At 39.3% G+C, this 21059-nt stretch overlaps 1 protein-coding gene across 1 annotated transcript in view; it reads right to left on the bottom strand.

Annotated features, from left to right (window-relative positions):
- Positions 1-274: 274 nt before the first annotated feature.
- Positions 275-21059, bottom strand: part of STAU2 (staufen double-stranded RNA binding protein 2) — an 89232-nt gene continuing 68447 nt past the window's right edge. The window contains exons 11-12 of the mRNA XM_009864812.1: positions 18745-19052; positions 275-401 (exon numbers count right to left, since the gene is read on the bottom strand). Coding sequence (XP_009863114.1) covers positions 282-401; positions 18745-19052 — 428 coding nt within the window. The 3' untranslated portion in view covers positions 275-281. The remainder of the gene's footprint in view (positions 402-18744; positions 19053-21059) is intronic.

The raw sequence follows: 21059 nt of genomic DNA, 5'->3' as shown, positions 1-21059 counted from the left end.
ACAAAACTTTTGCAGAAACCTTACACCTGACTTTAAAACCAAAGTAAGCTCTTCAGGCTTTCCTAATATGTCTTAAAAATATGTAAAAGTAAATACAATTTTGTCTCCCTTTTCGGGTCTCTCTTTAGATCAGGATTTTACTATGGCAAGCTAACCAGAGCCCAGTGACAAGAACATGTCATATGAAAAGCACAAGATGTGTTGAAATTTAAAATTTACTAATTCTGACATTCTGGCCTTACTAGATATTAATAAAATCACAAGAGTGTGGGGTGAAGGTATTATACCTGGTCATGGCTGGCTTCAATGGAGCTTCCGATACCTTGGAAAGTCATCTGCACAGGTGACAGTGTCAAACAGGTCATACACTCTTTGCCATTTTGTCTATCACTGTAGTGTACCTATAACAGAATAACATACGTAATCTGCTAAACACCAGATTTGTACAAGGGAGTCATGCTAAAATACTGTCCCTTTTCAGCAAGTTTGTAAGAAGAATTCCAAACATTTACATTGAATTCATCTTTAATATAAAACAAGGAGCGTGTAAAATATTCTAGGCAGTCACGTACTGAACTGGGGCCAAATTTTCTGTGACGTGTCTGTCGGACAGTTTTTTAAGTAAGTGCTGTGTTCTACGGTTTCTGGGACCTTTGAGACTGAATTCAAGATATTGTATCTATATAACTCTAAGAATCTACTTTCAAGTTATGCTTTCCAGTCTAGATGTCATTTCTAACAGCATTTCATAGCTTAGTTTTAAAACATCCATGTAAATCGTTATAACTTAAAAAACTTGGCAATAATAGTTTAAATTTTTAAATTGTAATTCCATTTCTACTAAAATGCATTAACTCTTTTGACCTGGCTAATGTTGTATATTTGAATTTGCTTTTGTGACTAAATCAAAATGACAGATAAAACTGAGAAGAATTCACATTCTTCTTGAGAAGTCTAGGCTATCCTTTTCTGAGAGTAACTCATTTCCTACTGACGTCAGGATGTGCAGGTTGAACCTGAATCTTGCATGAAATACAGAGCAAGATAGCGCTTCTACTTGAATTACTCTGTCTTCAGCTTCCCTTCAAATAGTTCTTAAAACCCCGAAAGAAAAGATAAGTTTTAATATGTTGAGACGAAATGAAATTAAATGTTGCCAGTGTTTCATTATTAAGAACAGGTTGCCACTCATGCCGAATTGTTGAAATATTACAGCTCTCTGCATAGCTTCTGGCTTCTAGACAGGAAGATCAAGCACTTTGTTCTACTGGAGAGGTGGAATTTAGTTTATGGTGGTAATTTACATTGGTTATGTGACCCCTGTCAGAAATGGAAAGAGAGATCAGCTCTGCTGGAGACAGACCTTTTATGTTAGTATCTATTTACAGCTCTATAGCTTTCAGGCAAGTTACATGATAAAGCCTCATCTTGACATTTAGGCTGCAAAATCAAAGTTTATTACTTCTGAAGACAACTAGGATCCATATTAGAGTTATTCCTATGGTAATGATTTAGTGATGTCTATGATACTTAATTGTATGCTGTGCATATTAAATCCCCTGTGCCTACCTCTACCACAGGTGCAAATTGGGAATACTTTAGCTTAAGCAAAAGCAGTGCAAAGCTAGCCGAGCGAGGAGAAAACCAAGTCGGTGCTATACTTCAGAATCGCTTTACTGACCACACATCAAAAAGTTTTCACTGTGGACAAAGGTAAAATACACAAAATTCCTGCACTGTGTAGAGCAATACTGATTTCACTCAGCATTTCTTAGAGCTTTCTGGATTATCCCTGTCTCTCTTCCTCTCAACCCCCACAATATGTGCCTACTAAATTGCCTGTGGCTCTCTGCCAGAAAAGCCATACTACTTACTCAGAAACCACAAGAGGCCCCTTCACATATACAATGGTTTAGCTTTGATTAATCAAAAGAGGTATGAAGGTATGAAATTTGGTTTGCAAATATAAACTGAAGTTCTTTAAATGTCAGGGACTACTGTTATGACAAGGACTTATCAAGCTTCCATGACTCTCTAGTTGCATGCTAGATATTCTGCTGAGTATGTGTTGTGGGAATGTGGAGAAATGGGGCAAAAAAGGCTCAAAAGGATGATTTTGTACGGTATATATGACATGGGGGTAAAATCTGGCAAATGAGAAAAGAACATGTCTAAGAGCACATATGAAGAAATGGAAAAATGACACTTTCTGTACTGCATAGCGTGTTGGTAGGCCTATTTTTAATTAGCATAATATGAAAAAATTTACACTTCACTAACGTCCACTAGAATAAAGCAAGGCTAACAGACTGGAGGAACAGGACATACCCAGAGAAAAAAAAATATGATTAGTATTACATGACACCATTTTCTACAAAAGCTAATTTGATCCAAACTCCCTTGAGTGGTTGGAAGTATTTCAGTTTATACATCCATGCTATTACGACTAAGCATTAGGAGGGACATGAATATCTATAAAACTGGTGTAAGAATATCATATGATCTAAGGCAGGGGAACATGAAGGTACAGCAAATACTTGATTCAGTATCTGCAATCAAGGAGTGGTGACAGAAGGCTGGTCAAGTGCTCCAATGGTAGTTATGAGACCATTAGGGAGATTCACGACATCAGTAATATTTTTCTAAGTTCCTCAGTGCCTTAAGAGTCAACAGCTCATCTCCACAAAAAACTCTGTTAGGCAGGTAAGGACACTTTGTGGACAGACATTGAATGACTCATCCAAATTCACTGGCAGATGAGAATGGCAGTGTGGGGACTATAACCCTCCATTAAGGCCTCTGGCCTAACCACAACTGGCCATTTTCCCCTTCTATATGTTAGGGAGGTAAAAATAATAGCTATGAAAATAATTACTATCTATGTGCAGGACTTAATTTTCAGGCTTCAATTTTTTATAATTAAGGGGCATTCACAAATTAGCTTAGTGCATTTTAAGGATTAAAATGCACTGAAGTTTCACTCATTAAAACTCAGAATATTTTATTTGGATAACATGTAAGTAGAGATTTTATAGAACAGCATTAGGATCTGGTTAGAACATAATGGCCAGTAAGGGTTGTGCAAGTTTCTGAGTAAAATGAAAGACTCCAGCCTGAGACCATTATGAGTGATTTATATGTAATTCTTCTCCAAGGTACGTCTACACACCACAAAGCAGTGCCACAACAAGATCCTAGCAATAATTCTAAATGAGCCTGCTCATTTATTGGAAAAAGCATATACAGCACCACTAGCTTTTCTCCTGGGTAACTACGTATGTGGAGTACCTGAGATAAATTACCTATAGCCTGATCTGCAATCCCAAACACAGCACTCTGTTGTGTCGTGCAGGCAGGACGCAAAAACTCCATTTGTAAAATGCAAAGTGCATCCCAGGCATTATTTTAATGAAATAAATTCTAGAAATATTATTTTCCACAAGCACATGCCATGGATTTGCTCATGCATGTATGCTTTCGTGTTTGATATTCACGCGAGACACAACTGTATATCCCTTTCACATGCTGCTTCAGTCAGGAACAAGCTGCATGGTATGAGTATGTATGGTGGGATACTACTAACTGGTGTATGTATATAGAAATGTATGTGAAGGTCTGAAACCATTTGACAACTATGTTGAAAATCGGCCCTTGTTTTTAATATTTTAAATTACTGAAGAGATGTAAATATTCTGATGGATATTTATAGCTCCACATAAAGAAAGATACAAGATGAAATGTCTACAATGTTACAACTGGATGTGGAATGTCATAGCCAAAATTCTCAACCTTATATGTTATTTTATAAAGGAAAAACTAAATTTTACTGCATAAGAAATGACGTTTAAGCTTATTTCTGCTCCAAAAGTAGGAATTTTCACATTTCTTTTGTATTTATATAAAGATGTCTCTGGAATCTAGTTTTACTGTAATACCTGTCCCTATGTGCAAGTGTTCTGACAGAAACTGTAGAAATATTTCTGTATTTGTCCTGCAATAAGCTATACGCAGTCTTGGGTAATGGCCATAGTTGATCTGCATAAATTATTCTGCAAATACAATGCCCTAACTTCAAGCACAGGGTAGTCTGCTCGTCTTCAGTGGGGACTTCTGAATTTGAACATCCATCCTTTTGCATGAACAAGGGCTATGGTTTACTGCTTCACAACTGAGTAAGGTGAAAGACCTGTTATGGTACTGCAGTGTAGTTAAGCTTAACTACAATATTCTAAACTTCTGTTAGAAACAAGCTGGCTGTGCACCAATAAGAGACTGAGGGGAACAAAAATAAAGGCTACAATTTTCACACACTGATGCTTAGATGTTCACAGTTTGAAACACAACTTCTGTCTGGCCAAACACTTTCTTTCTTGAACATTTAATAAAAAAATAATATGAATTACTAAAAGAAAGAAGTCATCTGTGACACTGGAGTTCATGTTTCCAAACCAAAAACTACTCTGAGTCAAAGCACCAGCAGGAGTCTTAGAATGCTAGACAGAAATAAACTAGGCAATAAAATGCCATTATGTTCAGCAATGCACAAATCTTCTGGATTGACAAGCTCGGACTATTTTGTTAGAACAAAGGATGGTATTCCTTTAAATCTGACCCTTAAAGGGAAAGCACTCAATTTAGTCTTGAATTTGCAGAATCATTTTTAAGATTTTACATAGGTCACTCTAGATTTACAGTGACAGACAAACAGAAATGGGCTCCAAGTTCAGACATTAGGATAGTAATTTTGACTTTGACAAAAGTATCATGAAACATTTGTCTTCCTTTAGTTTCTCAGTGAAATGCTTGTCTTTTCCATATTGGTCTTCTACCTCTCTCTTTCTGTTGCTTATCTACTGTTAGCCATCCCATCTACTAAAAAAAAAAAAAAGAAACAATCCCGTTTGAGCTCAAAATCGGTTTCATGTATATTTATTGGTGAAGAAATACTTCTGGCACGAAAATAAACTAAATATACTTGCTCATTTCAACCATTTTCTCAAAGCTAATTTTAGGAGCTTTCACTGTATAGAATTCTACTACGTAAAACCATGAATCCTTGTAGTATCTATAGAACTTTCCTAACAAATAATAGATTAGTCTCTTCAGATATGGAGCAGAGTGAGAGAGGTATGAATACCACTTTGCATACTTTACAGAATCACAGAATGTCAGGGGTTGGAAGGGACCTCTGGGGATCATCTAGTCCAAATCCCTGCCAGAGCAGGAACCCCTAGGGCAGCCACACAGGAATGCATCCAGGTGGGTTTTGAAAGTCTCCAGAGAAGGAGATTCCACAGCCTCTCTGGGCGCCAGTTCCAATGCTCCATCACCCTCACCCTTATGTTTAGCTTGAACCTCCTGTTTTCCAGTTTGTGACTTACTACCCGCTTTAACAATTCCACATATTTTGTTTGTGAGGGTAGAAAAGGAGTACTGTAAAAAAAAAAAAAAATATGGTGGAAAACTCCATTGTATGAACAAAGTCTTTTATGAAAAGCTGAAGCATAGATACCAAAAGACAAGACTGAGATGAAAAATTTTGTCCTGGATGAAATATAAGACATATAATATAAAAAAAAAATCAAAAAAATCAGAAAAAAAGCTTTGAATCAAACTGTTTCCTGCAATGCTGGAGTTCCTTGATGTAGTGCGATTACTAAATATAGTATTTTACTAATCTCAGCAGGGAGCTGGCTAACTGCATGCCTGTCAGATGTTTTTAATGGTCACCCCCTGTGGAACAAATCTAAGGAGTGCATGAAAAACACCCACATTTTAAAAACCCCCTTGCTAGACCATTAAGGAAAGATAAAGGCCCGTACATTCGGATGTGATATATAACACAATCATTGTGTCAGGAAAACATATGTTTGATTAGCGCGCCTCAGGTTCATTAATCGCCGTGTCTGCCTCACAGCAGTGGGCAAAGTTTCCACCGTAGCTACTGCACGGAAGGGTAAAGACACTCGGTAGCTTAAAGACTGACAGTTTAGCAGTAAATCTTAAGCTATTCCAACATGTCCCTCTCTTACTGAGTTTGAACAGCAGCTGTACCATACTCTTAAATCTTCATTAAAATACAGTCATAGGGTTTAGACTAAGAAAGAAACCATTACTCTAAATAGGTAACAGCAAGCAGACCATAAAGGCATTGTCACAGGTTACTGCCATAGTATTTTACATTCCTGACTATAGTAAGTCAGGCACTTGTCAGCTATAAAAACGTGAAGTACAATTAAGAATGAAGAAACCTGCTTGATACATTTCCAAAAGAAAATATATAAAACATCTCCTAAATGCAAAAGTTTATCATCTGAGCCAAAGCAACTTGTATGTCCCTTTTTCATGCTATTCAGATATCCTCAGAATTCAGAACTCCTGTTTTAGTGAGATCTGGAAAGTCTGGCCATATATTATGCTCAGTCAAGCAAGGGACACTCAGCTCCATCCTACCTCTGGATGTGATGTTTGGTTCCAATTGAGAGAAAATTATCTAACATGATGCTTTCACAGCAGCATACAGGACAATCAGTACAGTAAGGTGCCTAATGTTTACCTTCGAGCTGTTAAACCTTAACCCAAGTACGCATGTATAAAGAAAGTGGACCTGTGGAGCACACACAAAGCAAGCAATGGTATTTTCAATGGCTAATACTGAAGGGTGCAAAGAGACCTGTCTGTTTGATAGGAAAGCTGATATCAGGAGATGGTTTTCTATAAAAAAATCACACTTGTATTGAAGTGTACCTTGCTATCCCATTCACTTCCTCTATTCTATAAGTAAGATATGTATTATTCTGCAGACATAGTAGAGAGCAGTTTAACTACAGTGATCTAAAATACTGAATACAGTCTTCCCCTTAAGTGAACAGGAAAACATGATTAAAAAAAATTAATTAATCAGAAATTAAAACACTGTGAAATACTACAAAATAATGTAACTTATACCTGACATGTTTTTTGCAGAAATAACTTGTCTGCTCCTGATCCGTTCACCCACAATTTTTCAGGTAAATTCTGCATTTTCAGGGAGAGGTGTTGAAACTAATTTTATAATTCACAGTCAAAGGAAATATGAAAACCTGGCAACTCTGGTATCTCCTATTTTCATCACATGGCCTAAAAATCCAAGGTTGGTGAGGAGCTTATATTCTGCTAATGAAGCACACAAAGGATGCGCGTGGTCTGGAGCATGTGTGGAGAAGCCTCTGTCTTGGGTATGATCCTGAGCAACTGACTAAAAGGAGAGAGAAACTTGGTTGGTTTGGTTTAAAGACACTTTCTAGCAAAAGCATCAATGGAAACATGGTTTCATGTACCCTCTTTTTCATTATGAAAATTGTCACTGGAGCAAAGAGTGAAGCAAGCATAAACTCTTCTCTGTTTACCAACTGCACAAAAAAGCCCCAAAGTCTGCCTTGATGAAGAGGGAACAGGACCACTGCGAAACTGTGAGCACAAAACCATCTGCCTGAGCTTGCTGAAAAGTCTGATGCTGGTACAGACAGTGGTTTTGTGCACTAACCCAGATATAGGGGAGTACGCAGAAAGAACCATTCTTCCTTAAATAAAACAAGAAATAATTGTTTCACTTCTGAAAATTATCTTCCTTCATTGTGCTGCCAATTCTGAACAAGACTGAGGGAGACAATAGCCAAAAAAAGCTCTGAAATCCTTGTCTTCCAAGTCACAGTGAGAGGAAAAACTGCAACTTGTCTTTCTCCTTCTTCACCTCTTCTTGCTGCTTCTCTTTTTAAGGGTTTTTGCTGGAGAGCTGAGTTCCTTTGTTATAATTAAAGCTAAACCCCAGTCTCCTATGAATTCACCATTGCAACTTCATACTTTTGCCAGCTGAAACTTCCAGTCTTTCAAAGTTTTGGCTGTATTCCAGGCCAAGGTTTGTAGCTAAGTTATCAAGTCACATTAGGATTTACTCAGAAAGATTTTGGCAGGCAACGCAGCCGGGTGCCTTTAGTGCTGGCTGCAGTATTTTGAGAGATCCTGACAGCTTTTAAACTTTCTCATCCATAAACACCCTAAATTCTAAAATTGGTTATGAAAATATAATTCACATTTTTTCCATGGACCAGTTATGAGCAAGGGATATGTGGGAGGATTTTAATGGTTACTTGCAAGATGCTGAGGAAGAAAGCTAAAATGTTACCAGGCTGACATCCACAACACACCTGGTGACCCAGGCAATGCCACTAGCCAGTTATTCTACATTTACCTTCTTTCCTTATAGAAATTGAAAAATTAAGAAGCACCTGGCTGTTTCTGGAGGCAAGAAGAGCAAAACCTCAGCAGCTCTTGAATAAAGGGCTTTCTTCCTTGTAAGAGGGAGACAGGTAACGATGGCCAGAATAGAAGAAACACAGTTCAGACAGATTTCTGGCCAGAAGGCAAGTAGTTGGAGACCTTGTGTTAGGAAATTCACTGTCTCTTGTAACTAGATTTGAATTTGTTTTCCTAATTTTGCATACTCTTAAATCCATTCGGAAATTTCCTGCAGCAAATATTACCTCCTGTATTATGCTCTGTGAATGAGTATGCTAGGTTTCCAAATCTGCATACCTTTCCTCACGGAAACTGATAGGAAAATGTTTCTTACAGCTATTTTTTTGCAGAACGACTACCACTATTTTGACTTCCTTTGAGGTCAAGAATAGGCTAATATTGACTAGATGTTCTACAGTCCACAGAAACATTTCTGAAAGAAATAGAAACTAATAAAACCACTTCTTGTAGATCTACCATGGGTCACTGCCATCAACTGCCATACTGCCGACCTTCCCTCTGAAGTGAGTTGATTAAAAACCCTTATAAATGAGAATGAAACAAAGTCCAAGGGCTTTAACTTTTGCATGAAACTCGCCCTCTCAGGACACTTCGCTCTATCAGCTTGTTCCATCTCTCCCTCTATTTCACATTCCCAATGTGTTTTCTTACTTTCAGCTAGTCATGTATAAATTAGGGTTTGGAGACCTTGAAGCCTTTTTCTACATAACATAGCCATTCTATGGCAAGTTGATTTTCAGTGTAGTAGGACACCTGCAAGTTTCTGAGAGCCAGGTAAGTAGTCTCAATTAACAGGTAGCATTGTGCAAATCACAGATGCCACTAAAACTATCAGTAAAATCCTGACTGATCGACTGCCTTTCCTTGGAGGAAACTTCTTTTCCTCTTAATATAACAAAAATAGTAGTTGTCTTGAATATATGAAGAAGTTTTGTAGCCTGATATAATCTGATAAAAGGGTGTAAGCTTTCTTCAGACCACAGTGGCTCTTAAGTTCACAGGGATAAAAGGAGCTCTCTCATTTCCCGACTTCTGCCTAGTGGCAACTGTAAAGATGCCAGTGAAATGCAAAGTTGTACTACTTTTGAGTGGGAAGGAGCAATTTTTTTCACGGTGCCTTCTATATTGCTATGCTTTGGCTTTGTGACCAAAACAGCATTGGTATCACATGTTTTAGCTAATGATGAGATGTGCTAGCACAGCATGAAGGCCTTCTCTGCTTCCCACACCGCCCCACCAGCAAGTAGCCTGGAGGTGCACAAGGAGGTGGGAGGGGACACAGCTGGGACAGCTGACCCCATCTGGCCAAAGGGACACCCCATACCTGTGACATCTGCTCAGCAATACAAGATGGGGGAAGAAGGAGGAACAGGGAGGTTTGGAGTTACAGTGTTTGTCTTCCCAAGGCACTGTTACACATGATGGAGGTCTGCTTTTCTGGAGACAGCTGAATACTGCCTGCCCGTGGCAAGTGGTGAATAAATTCCTCATTTTGCTTTGCTTATGCACACGCCTTTGCTTTACCTATTAAACTGTCTTTATGTCAACCTCTGAGCCTTCATACTTTTACCCTTCTTGTTCTCTCCCCCGTTCCACTGGAGGGGAGCGACTGAGCAGCTGGGTGGGGCTGAGCTGCCACCCAGGGTTAAGCCGTAACAGTCCTTTCTGGCATCCAGTGTGGGGCATCCGGGGTTTGAGATAGCAACAGATTTGATCAGTGTGCTAGACCAAATTTATAGCTGTTTAGCTACCAACTGGCAGGCTCCTGGGCTTGCCACGGGGCTTGCTCGCTTCACTCTAGAGTCTAGTCCTTGTTAGTGGTTGCTTTTCGTTTCTGCTGTTTCCTGCTCTCCTCATCCCACTTGCTGGGCCTGGGAACATATTGGTAACAGCAGTCGGCTGGCAGGTGGCCAGGGCATCGCTGCCGTACTGGGCAGACTGGAACTCCAGCCCAGGGGACTGTGACTGTGGGTAAGTGCATACTGCAGCAGGCACAACCAGAGGCATATGAGGCCATGGAGTATTCCATGAGAGAGTAGGTACTCCCCTGAAGGGACTGTGGTCTATGGGTAAGGTCATGCTGGAGTTGGTACATCTCTAAGGGATGGTGGCCCATGGAGAAGCCCACACTGGAGCACTCACATCCCAAAGGGACTGTGAGCCTGTGGATAAGCTCAGGCTGAGAAGGGGCAAGGGGAGCAGTTCATTGCAATGTTAAACCACATGGCCTAGTCCAAAGGAACAAGAGGTGAAGATTGCAATGGATATACTTTTAAATTGTTATAATCCAGGATTTGTATGTTATAGGAAGTGCTATAGCAGGCACCACTTGAACCACCAGAGGACAAGCCTCACAAGATGTGAAAGCCCATTAGTGCCTGAACCTGAGCTGGCTTTGGTGCCCAATTATGCCATAGAACATGCTATTTCTCCTGTCCTGAATATCTACCAAAATAGATGGAGTAAACATGGACTAAATAGACTCAGCGGACATTTTATGGCCTTTTTAAAGGGGCGGCCCATAGAATAAGGGAATATTATCTGTGTACACATCAAAGGATGGGAAAAGGGGTGAGTGGTTAATGAAGATCTCCTGGACAGTGTGGTACCTGAGCATGATGTAAATGGCATGGATTAAGGGGTAGAGATTATAATGGTTTTAACTGAGATGGGGCTAATTTTCTTCATAGAGGCTTGTATAGTGCTAAATTTTGGATTTGTGACCAAAACAGCATTGATAACACAGCAACGCTTTAGCTATTGATGAGCTGTGCCTGTACAGTGTCAAGGCCTTCTCTGCTTCTCACACTGTCCCACCAGCGAGTAGCCTGGGGGTGCACAAGAAGTTGGGAGGGAACACAGCTGAGACAGCTGACTCCAGCTGACCAAAGGGATATTCCACACCAGTGACATCCTGCTCAGCTATAAAAGCTGGGGAAAGGAGAAGGAAAGGGAGACTTTCAGTATTATGGCATCTAATGTTCCCAAATAACTGTTACAGGTGATGGAGCTCTGCTTTCCTGGAAATGGCTGAATAATTGCCTGCTGATGGGAAGCCATGAATGAATCCCTTATTTTGCTTTGTTTGCACACACAGCTTTTGTCTTTATCTGAACTCTCGAGTTATCTCACTCATGCCCTTCTGATTCTTTCCCTCACCCCAGAGTGAGCAAGCAGTTGTGTAGAGCTTGAGCTGCTCACCAGGGCTAATACACAACACAAATCTATAGTAATCTGAACATCAGGCCATAGTTAGGTAAATGGTGAAAGTGCAGACTTAACATTAGGGAAAAAAGAAATATCCAGAAGACAGAAACTGAGATAATGAGAACTTTGTCAACCACTTCTAAAGGTATTTATACTCCCTGTGGGTAAGACACAAACATCGCTCTTGAGATTTTTGTGCTAGCCATTGAGCGTGGCATAGTACAAACACACGGGAAGATAACATCCTTCTGCAAAAGGCCAGACTTCAATACTTTTAGTGATGACAGAGCATGACATCCCTCCACACTTCATTCTTCAGAAACTGATCTGACCAGTGAGCAGGTACAGTGAGAGCAAACTTGACGAAGACCCAAGACATCTGGACAGGAACCAAAAGCCTGATGCCACAGCTTGTTTTGCAGAAGCAGGTATTGTTATTACATGGCAGCATAGTCACTCACAAGCTCCTTCAAGGTGTTTCAGGAGTAATTATTTTTAAATATAAATATCATTAATTCCCACTGCCCTTTGAGTGTTAACATTAAGGTGAGTCAGGTGATCACAGTTCCCTCTGGGCCTGACTGTACACTACTATTTTAGAACAATTTCACTAATATTTGCAGTCTGGTCAGTCCTGCTGGGAAAGAAGTCTCCAATGTCTTGGAGGGAAGGAGGGCAAGATGCACAGTTATATACATAGAATTATTGAGGGGGCTGACCCCAAATGTGGATGAATCAATATGTAACAGCCTTATTTCAAAAGTATTCTCTAATGTTATTCTACTACCATCTACACTTTTTAATACCATTTTTCCTGACTAGTGGAGATAAGACTTTCTTAAAAGAAGCACCTATATAAAAACAGTTTGCTGGCATAAACTTCAAATCCGTTTTACATTATTGATTCCAGGAAGCCTGATCTTATAATTTCAAAAACTCCCTTTAATTATTGCTCTTTTTTTTTTTCCTACTTTGAACAAGAGCTAAGACTTTTGTATTCTCCGGAACTAGCCAGTTTGCTTGGATTCCAGTCCCAACCTGACAGTGGCCACAAACTTTTCTGTTCAAGGACACAACAGTATTATCTGGGTTTATGTTACAGCTTGTAGCACTTGCTACAATCTCTCTCATTGGCTTTAGCTGGAGACTTCCTAAAACACACCTTTTGATTCATTCATCTGCAGGCAACTTTGAAAATTCACTTTCTCTGAAAACTAGCATGGTAACTACCATTATATTCACTACAATAGATTCAGGACATAAAATCTTTCCCTCCCAAAACACGGTAAATTTTACTTTATTTTTTTTCTTTTTTCTCAAAAGTCACTCGGGGGAATCTGAGGAAAATCACATCAGCTATTCATGACTAATAAGAAATGGTTTGGGTTTTTTTTCAGTTCACCACAGCTCAGGCCCATTTCACCACTAAATAAATGACCACTTGAAGACAAACATCACAATCCATTTAAACTTCTAACTAAAAGTTTTGTATTGTGGGCTCAGCAGATAACTACTCAGGAAGAGTGGAGGTGAATGACATAGTGGGGGGCCACTTTATGCAAAGCGGTGAGCCACGAGAACGGCTGAAAGAGGCAAAGAGAAGATGCTGCTTTCTACCCTGAAAGAGGAATGGAAATGAAAACACACACATGTAAAGAAGACTGTCTGTTGTAAAAACGGAGACAGGACATTTGGGATGGGAAGGTAGTCTATAGCTCATCAGAGAGACAGGAAATGCCCACTGTTTTTCCGGGATACTGCAGAAGCTTCATTTTAACGTGCTGCTTCAAAGCCCTCTATTGAAGTTTTCATTTCCATCACAGCACTTTTTTTAACCTATTTTCATTTCTTCCCATTGGCTTTGTCAGCAGGGATGTCCTACTTAGAATAAGATCCATTTCTCAGAATGTTTTCACCTTGCTTCTAATCAGAAGCAGAACAATTAAAAAGAAGTCTCATAATTCCCTTTACTGTAGCTCTTTGAATCTGGAGTTAATGGAGAATGCTTGGGCATTTTTTTCTGCTTGCTTTTCTCCTTAACCCTATAAAAGGTGCCACTGAATTCTTGCAATTTTCAGAGCTAATTCAGAGATCTCTGTTCTTCGAGAGCTTAGGAGAGTGTTAAAAGTCTTGGTGTAGCTTTCTCCTTCTTATTTATGATGACTTTTTTTGTGAATGTGAAAAGTTTATGGAAAATTTCAAAGTAGAGTCCTACTGTCCAAATCCATAACTGGTGTGTCAATCTGTTGCTTTCAGAGATACAACAACTTGTACAAGTAAACAATCTGGCCTTAATTTTCTAGTCCTAAGTTATACTGAAGATCATAAACAAGAAATATCCTGGTGCATTGGCAAAGACTGATGAAACTTCAACTGCAAGATATCATGCTTGCTGTGGAAAGAGAAAAAGATAGACTGAAAAGGGATGAAGATGTTGCTTTTACTGAGGTAGAAAACGGCTTCAGACGTAAGAAAGGAGGAGGGAAATAGCTAATGTCAGGACTCCTGGGGAGGTCTTGCAAATTAAGTATCCAGATTTTGCTGGGTCATGTAACGAACAAGAACTAACAAAAGGAAAGCTGCTTCCATTTAGCGAAGTCCACTGAATTTTAACTAAGTAAGCAACATTTCTTAATTGTGACCTGCTTTGGAAAGGAATTTTTGAATCGGAACTGTTAATTCAGCCATCATCACTGAGTCAAAATACTTGCAACAAAACATTAACGAAACAAGATAAAGGCAACTGCATCAAATTTCAGGATATGAAAGTTGTGATGTGATGATAAGAATTTGTATCCCAATTATTTCCTCCAGGTTTAACCCTGATACCCTCATTCATCTCCATTCATTAAAAATTCCCACTAAACTCAAATATGGTTTTCATGACTATGTCTAGATTGCTTAAGAAAGAGTTCCAGGCCTAAACTCATCACTATTAAAAAGACCAGAACTATTTAATTAGCATGAATACTGTCAACGGGTTCTAACAGTGAATTTAACATTGGTCAAAGAGAAAGAGATTTGGGGCAAAAACAGGGCTGGGATTCACAAACTATTGCAAATTCAGGCAGCACAGATGGGAAGGTTACCCACCGTCCCTGAGGCGGGAAGCATGACCTAAGCTACAAAGAACAGCTACTCAACATACTACGCTGAGTCTGAAGAAGCCAGACTTGCCCGCTTTTTGCTCTTTCTTTTGCGTGACTACATCCTCCAGAGAATGCAGTGAGCAAGCACCGAGGAAAGTGCCACTATCAATCACACCAGAACGACAACTCACAGCATGTGAGGACACAACCACATCAGACAACACGGTACAGAGCAGGAGTCTCCACGGAGTGACCAACTTCAGGCTGGCAACAGCCCAAATTTGCAGAACACTGTGCAGGGCACCCAGGCTTAGAAGTGAACTGGAAGGCAGGTTCCTAATCTGCACAGGTGTTTATGAAAACCTCTAGAAGTATCTACCTTTTTAAATGATTTTATAGCCTTAAATGACTTGCTATTAGCACCCATAGTACCTCTGTCTATTTTGAAAACGGTATTTAGGTGCTTTTTAAAATTTGACCTGCTCCAAGAAATTTGCAATTACTTAGAGAACAGACCGAAACTATCGCTCTTTCCTTAAAATTCACTGGGGCTTGAATTTCCCTCAGATTTTCCTCATATCTCTGCATATCTCAGCAGTGAGATCCAAGCACTCCTAGACTGATTTCCAAATCCAACCTCCAAAAAAAATCAAACCAGCATTTATTTTGTTTAAAGCCACTGTAGGGAGTGGTTTGAGCTCAGTGTCAATCCTAATAAAAATGTGGAAATTTGGTTTAGGCCTACTTCTGCCAGCAATTCAAAGCTACATACTGGAATGTGGACGCCACAAGTAAAACTGACCCTGGAGCGTTTGCAGGACTTCTCCTGTGTGTGCAGTCTCACAGAAACACATGCTTGTGCTACTGGCCGGGGAAATAAGAAACTCTTAGAAATACCCAACACTTAAATCCATCAGTATATAAAACGGAACAGTTAACCACTAAACAAAAGCAGAGGAGGAGAATAAAAAAACACCAAGACATAAATTGTGTAACCATTGCAATCAAAGGAACACATCACGAAGAAACTATAACCCGTGTTTTGTTATGGTTTTGTTATGTAGCCACTATGGAGAAAAGGGTAAGACCGCTAAGTCCTGCCAAGCAGCAAGCCAAGTATGGCTGCAGCCACGCACTAGGATTGACTGTGGGCACTAAATCACGGCTTTTTAAATTTTATGATCTTTGCTCCAGGGGAACTCCCACGGGAACTTCCTGCTGGACTACCTGCGACTTGTGTTTTGCCTCAGTGAAAACTGGAGGCTCAAATTTTTCACGTGTAAACAGCTTCTCTAAACGTTTCCATTTAAACAAACTCTCTGAATAATTTACTGCACTTAAATGGTCAGCAAAAATAACTGTAACTTTCCTAATCTAGTTACAAAACAATGACCAAAATGCCACGTAGTCACTTAAAAATAACAATTTTTCCAGACCTGAATTTTCCTTTAAACAATCTCCAGGCAAAGTATGCAAAAGAATTAACTGGTAGATCGTATTCATAAATATGAAGCAAGCACTAAAAATGCTTTATTCAGAGTTTGTAAAGGCTTGCTTGAAGTATTTGTCTTTAATTATCGCTGGTAATTTGAAGCCTGAGCTTTGAAAGTATCCAAGCTAGACACCTGTTTTTCAGTGACATTGAGCTGCTGCTTATCAATTACAAGTATCTTTAGAATAAAAAGCCAGTATCTTTAGAATAAAAAGCCAGAAAACATAAAAATGTAATTTTTCAGTACTTTTCCATACATTGGTCCGAATAACTCTTAATATTAAGGGCTTACAATAGAACACGGCTGAGATCATATACAATCAGTTTAGAAGAATTCAAAGTAACCATATTTTAAAGATGTGTCCCCTGCAGCTAAAGAAGTTCAAGAAAACATTCAAATAAGCAAATAACATTTTTTTACATTTACAAATGAAACATCATATGAGTATTTATTGATTTTTTTAAAAATTCAAAAATACATTGTAACAGAACAGAATGTATACGTTCTTCAATGAAAGACAAAACTATGGTTATCATCCAGACCAGAATACAAATACATGCTAACAATTTAAAATCATTTTTTGGGTCATTCAGGAAACATGAAACAAGCTAGCTGTTCGCAAATGCAGTAGTTTTTCTACTTGGTAAATACGCCTGAGAAAGTTAACCTGTAAAGAAATCAGCTTTTAAACTCTTAAACACAAAGAGCTTTCCAGGCTGAAATGGTGAAGAGACCTGTGATATGCACCTGACAGGCCATCGAGCCATTTCCCACAGAGATTCTGTTCACTGCTCCACCTCGGCTCAGCCGCCCAGCAGCGGCAGGGTTTCACATCGATACCAGGCTTATTCAAGCGAGGTGTTACAAAGCATGCCAGGGTGCTGTAAAGCCATCGGTGACACACACAGCGGAGAGATGGTAATAATCAAGACTCTCTACCAGACTCCTTGGTTTGTGTCAGGGGCAAGTAAAAAGTAGTAGTCTAGTTTATGGATGAAACGGATTATAGGTTTTGGCTCAAGGTAAGACCCTTTAAAAACAACTTCTATATGAGCATCTAGAATCGAAGCAAGGGAAAAAAAAAAAATCAAAACAGGACAAACACAACTAACCATTTTGCAGTAACCACATACTGTAGGCAAGTAGGAATCAAAACAGTAACATAAATTGTGCATTGGTTCTATGAAAACAAAGTGTTACTAGTAGACACAAGCAATCTGACAAGATGTGAAAGCGAGCAGTGAAAACTTCACGGATTGAATTTCTTTTCATCAGAATTAATCTGCTTCTACTGCAGGCAGGTAACAAATGGAACTCAGGAAAACTGAATTCCTATTAGCAGCTTAACTCTAGTATGGTGAGGCTTAGGACTTTTACCATTTCTTGCATTAAGAGACATTCAAACTAACGAATCAAATAAAAGACATTTTAAAAATGAAGACCAAAAGAAAGCTGAGTGTACATTTTAGACAGAAACAGCGTTAGGTCAAATTCACAACTGGTGATATCTGATGTGTGCAAATGTAATTTAACTATGCTGCTCATGCCAACAGAACATCTGACACTATTTCTCAAATTCTAGCAGCCTCTTTTAAATCACTTCCAACAACTGCATACTTTGTAAATTACAATGGCTTTGATGAAAAAATCATTATCAGGCGTGCAAAAATTCTAACAGAAACCTCTTATTTCCAGAATTCAGTTACATGATCAAATTACATATGCTAGAACATAGGAAACCAACTTTTCAAATGAAACAAATTCACATCTCTGAAAAGGAAAAACAAAGCAAAACAGAACCAATAAACAACCAAAACAAAAACCTATGACAGGAAAAAGAATACTTCTACATAGCTGGTCCTATACTCCAATGGTGCAACATGGTATAATGGGCTGCTACCCATACAGTCGTGTAATTGCGCATGTCATGGTGATCGGGAAGAGGCTTCCTTTTCCCATCTTCCACACTGCAGAAATGACTGGATGTACTACAGAGGCTGCCACTCTCCTATGAAATGTAGGGCATTTGCCATTGCTGGATACAGGTTATCAGTGGTGACGGACTCACGTGCTGACCCAGCGTGGGTTCATCTTACATTCTCTAGTATCGACTGTGATGTCAAAAACATTCTGCATTGCTCTGACACCAGGTCTGCTCCTAGGCTGCACCTTCTGATGTTGTCCTACAGGTTACAGCTAACGAGGTGCAGGGCAGGAAGCAGAGTAAGGGCTTTAACGACCCGGCACAGAAGACAAACGCAAGGTTAAGGTGGTGTGTCAGTACTTTCTGGATCAGAGTCCAAGAGAGAGAAACCAACAGCAGAGCAGTATGTAAAGCTTCTAATGCCAAGAGATGATGACTCTCAAAGAAGTGCAAGTAAAAAGCATAATTTAAGCCTGGAAGTATTTAAGGAGAACAAGCAAAGGAGAGAAAAATGGCCTGCAGTAAGGTGAATGGAAGGAAGGAAGGAACGAAAAACAGGAAGGACATGTATATTGGTGCAGGGTTGTATCTCCTGGACCCAGAAACTGCCTTGGACACCAGCTAATTTTACAAGATAAGTTACATGCATGCCCATGTTCAAGAGGGCAAGAGTGAAACCTTGATGGCAATGCTATGATTCTGGCTGAAGAGCTTCATTTTCCCCCTCCCATACCTGAAAGCCTTGAATCCTTGCCAAATACTCCAGCTGTTTTGAAGGCTGCACTGCAGAACAGGGGGAAGTGGGAGATATTCCTTTTAGACCTATGGCTTCGGCAGTTGGGGATGTTCCATTCATGAGAAGTTCCCTGGCAATCGTAGCTGTGCTATTTGTTGTAGGAGATATGCTGAAGAAAGAGCTAGAAGTCTGGCTCATTTCTTTGGATGACAAATAGCTTACAGTGGTACCAGGGGCTGATTTGTTGCGGCTTGCTTCCATCTCTTGATAAACATCAGGAGAGAGATGGAGTATTCCCTTTGGTGCTGAAAATAATAATAAAAAAAAATCATTCTTATTACTCTAGAATGGATTTGACGTGAAATTTTCATTACATATTTTGCGGCGGAAAACAAAGTAAACATTTAGAAGCAGTATCTTTTTTCCACAGTAACTGTGACTGAAATTGCATGAATCATTTAGAAACAAAGAGCCGAAGCGTCCCTCTTCCTCCTCTTCCCCCACTCTTTTTAAGAAGGTACAAACCTGGACTTCAAAACTGTGTGAATAGAATACACAACATAAGCAAGATTTGGGGATCTGCAAACCACGAGGAACAATTAGTACTTCAAAACAGTAGCACAATAATTATTTCACTACAACCTTCTGCCTCCTACCTGATGCAATAGTTATTTCACAAGTAGTTGAAGCCTACATCAGCCTCATCACCACCAGAAGCAGTTCTCCCCACCTGCTCTTTGTATTCTCCAGCTGCTCTGTCACTTGTGCCAGCAGCAACACTTGTAGGACCACGAGTGATGCTCAGGAGAACGAGCCCTTGGAGGTGTTTGCGGAATTGGAACGGCAGCTTGTGCTTAAATGACCTCAAACTGCCCTCAGCCACCTCATTACCATGCTCGTGACTCTTATGTGACTGACTGCTCTTCAAGGAACAGGGACTGATTGATTGATTGATCTTGCATAACATTTATATTGAACAAGGAAAGCATGTATGTGTCTTTAATATTAACAGGACTTAAGGTACACATTAAAAAGACCTTAAGAGACCTCTTTTAAAAGGGTTGTCAGCCATTGGAACAGGCTGCCCAAGGAGGTGGCTGAGTCGCCATCCCTGGAGGTGTTTAGGAGACAGGGAGATGTTGTGCTGAGGGACAGGGTTTAGTGGTGCTGATAGAGCTAGGACAAAGGTTGGACTAGATGGTCTTGAGGGTCTCTTGTAAGTGAAACTATTCTACAATTCTATTATGTAAATTTATTTCCATGAATCACTTTTTAGTATTTCCAGTGACATGTAAATTTTGGATAATTTGTGTAAATTTCAAAATTTTTAATATGTTTTTAGAAAACATCTCAAGCCTAAACCTGCCTGGAAACAGGAGTACATACTTGATCAGTTTTGCTTATACTCCTATGCATGGAAATGTGCACAATTAAGCCTGAAGTTTGCTAGTTTTCATAAACAATGAAGCATTTGTTGGAGGCATAAATACCTGCTTTGTTGATTTAAGAGGAAAATCTCCTTCTTATTATTAATAAATTGAAAAATGAGCTTGAAATGTGTAATTTTTTATTAATAGCATACTTTAATCTTCCAGCATATATCTGAAAATAACATGGGTGAACCTGAGCCATATGACATTTCATACTAGGGATGATAAACCTGTTTGTTAACTGACTCAGTAACCTCAAGAGAAATCAAGAAGTTCCATGCTTAATTCATTTGCAGTACATATTAAAATAACCTCAAAATGTAGAATAAATTCAAAGAAGAGAAGAAAACTAATTTTCAGTTACCTACAAAACATTCCTCTAATTCTAGTAGTGCAAATAGCATTTTTAAAATAAAATGTCTACCACAAGAAGAGGACATGAAAAATATTACCAGTAATTAATATGCTCATTTTCAAGTACAAGTTGAAAATCAAACTTCATCACTGCTGACTCAGCATACTGCTTACAGGTGAATCTTTTAACTGATTTACTCACACATTTGGCTTTTAAATTGATATTGCTTTCAGAAAGCAGGAACATCATCTTATACCACTCACAAAGGAATGGAGTTATTCACTCAATTACTCTCCCCACCTGCCTTCGTGGGGCTGGGGAGCCTGGCTGGACCCTGAACTCATAACTTTAAAGCTGTTTTACCCAGTCTTACCCTGCATTGAACTCTAGAGCTAAACAAAAATTCAAGACAATGCTCCTGGGAAAGATGTAGGACAAGGTCTCTAAAATTTCTTTTTCTACATTTGGGACAATTTAGAATATAACCTTGTAGATAACAACAACTGTGTAAATACTCAGCATTATTA

The sequence above is a fragment of the Apaloderma vittatum genome, unplaced genomic scaffold, assembly GCF_000703405.1.
Source record: "Apaloderma vittatum isolate BGI_N311 unplaced genomic scaffold, ASM70340v1 scaffold452, whole genome shotgun sequence".
NCBI lineage: Eukaryota > Metazoa > Chordata > Aves > Trogoniformes > Trogonidae > Apaloderma > Apaloderma vittatum.
This window is presented reverse-complemented; position numbering and strand designations above follow the sequence as displayed.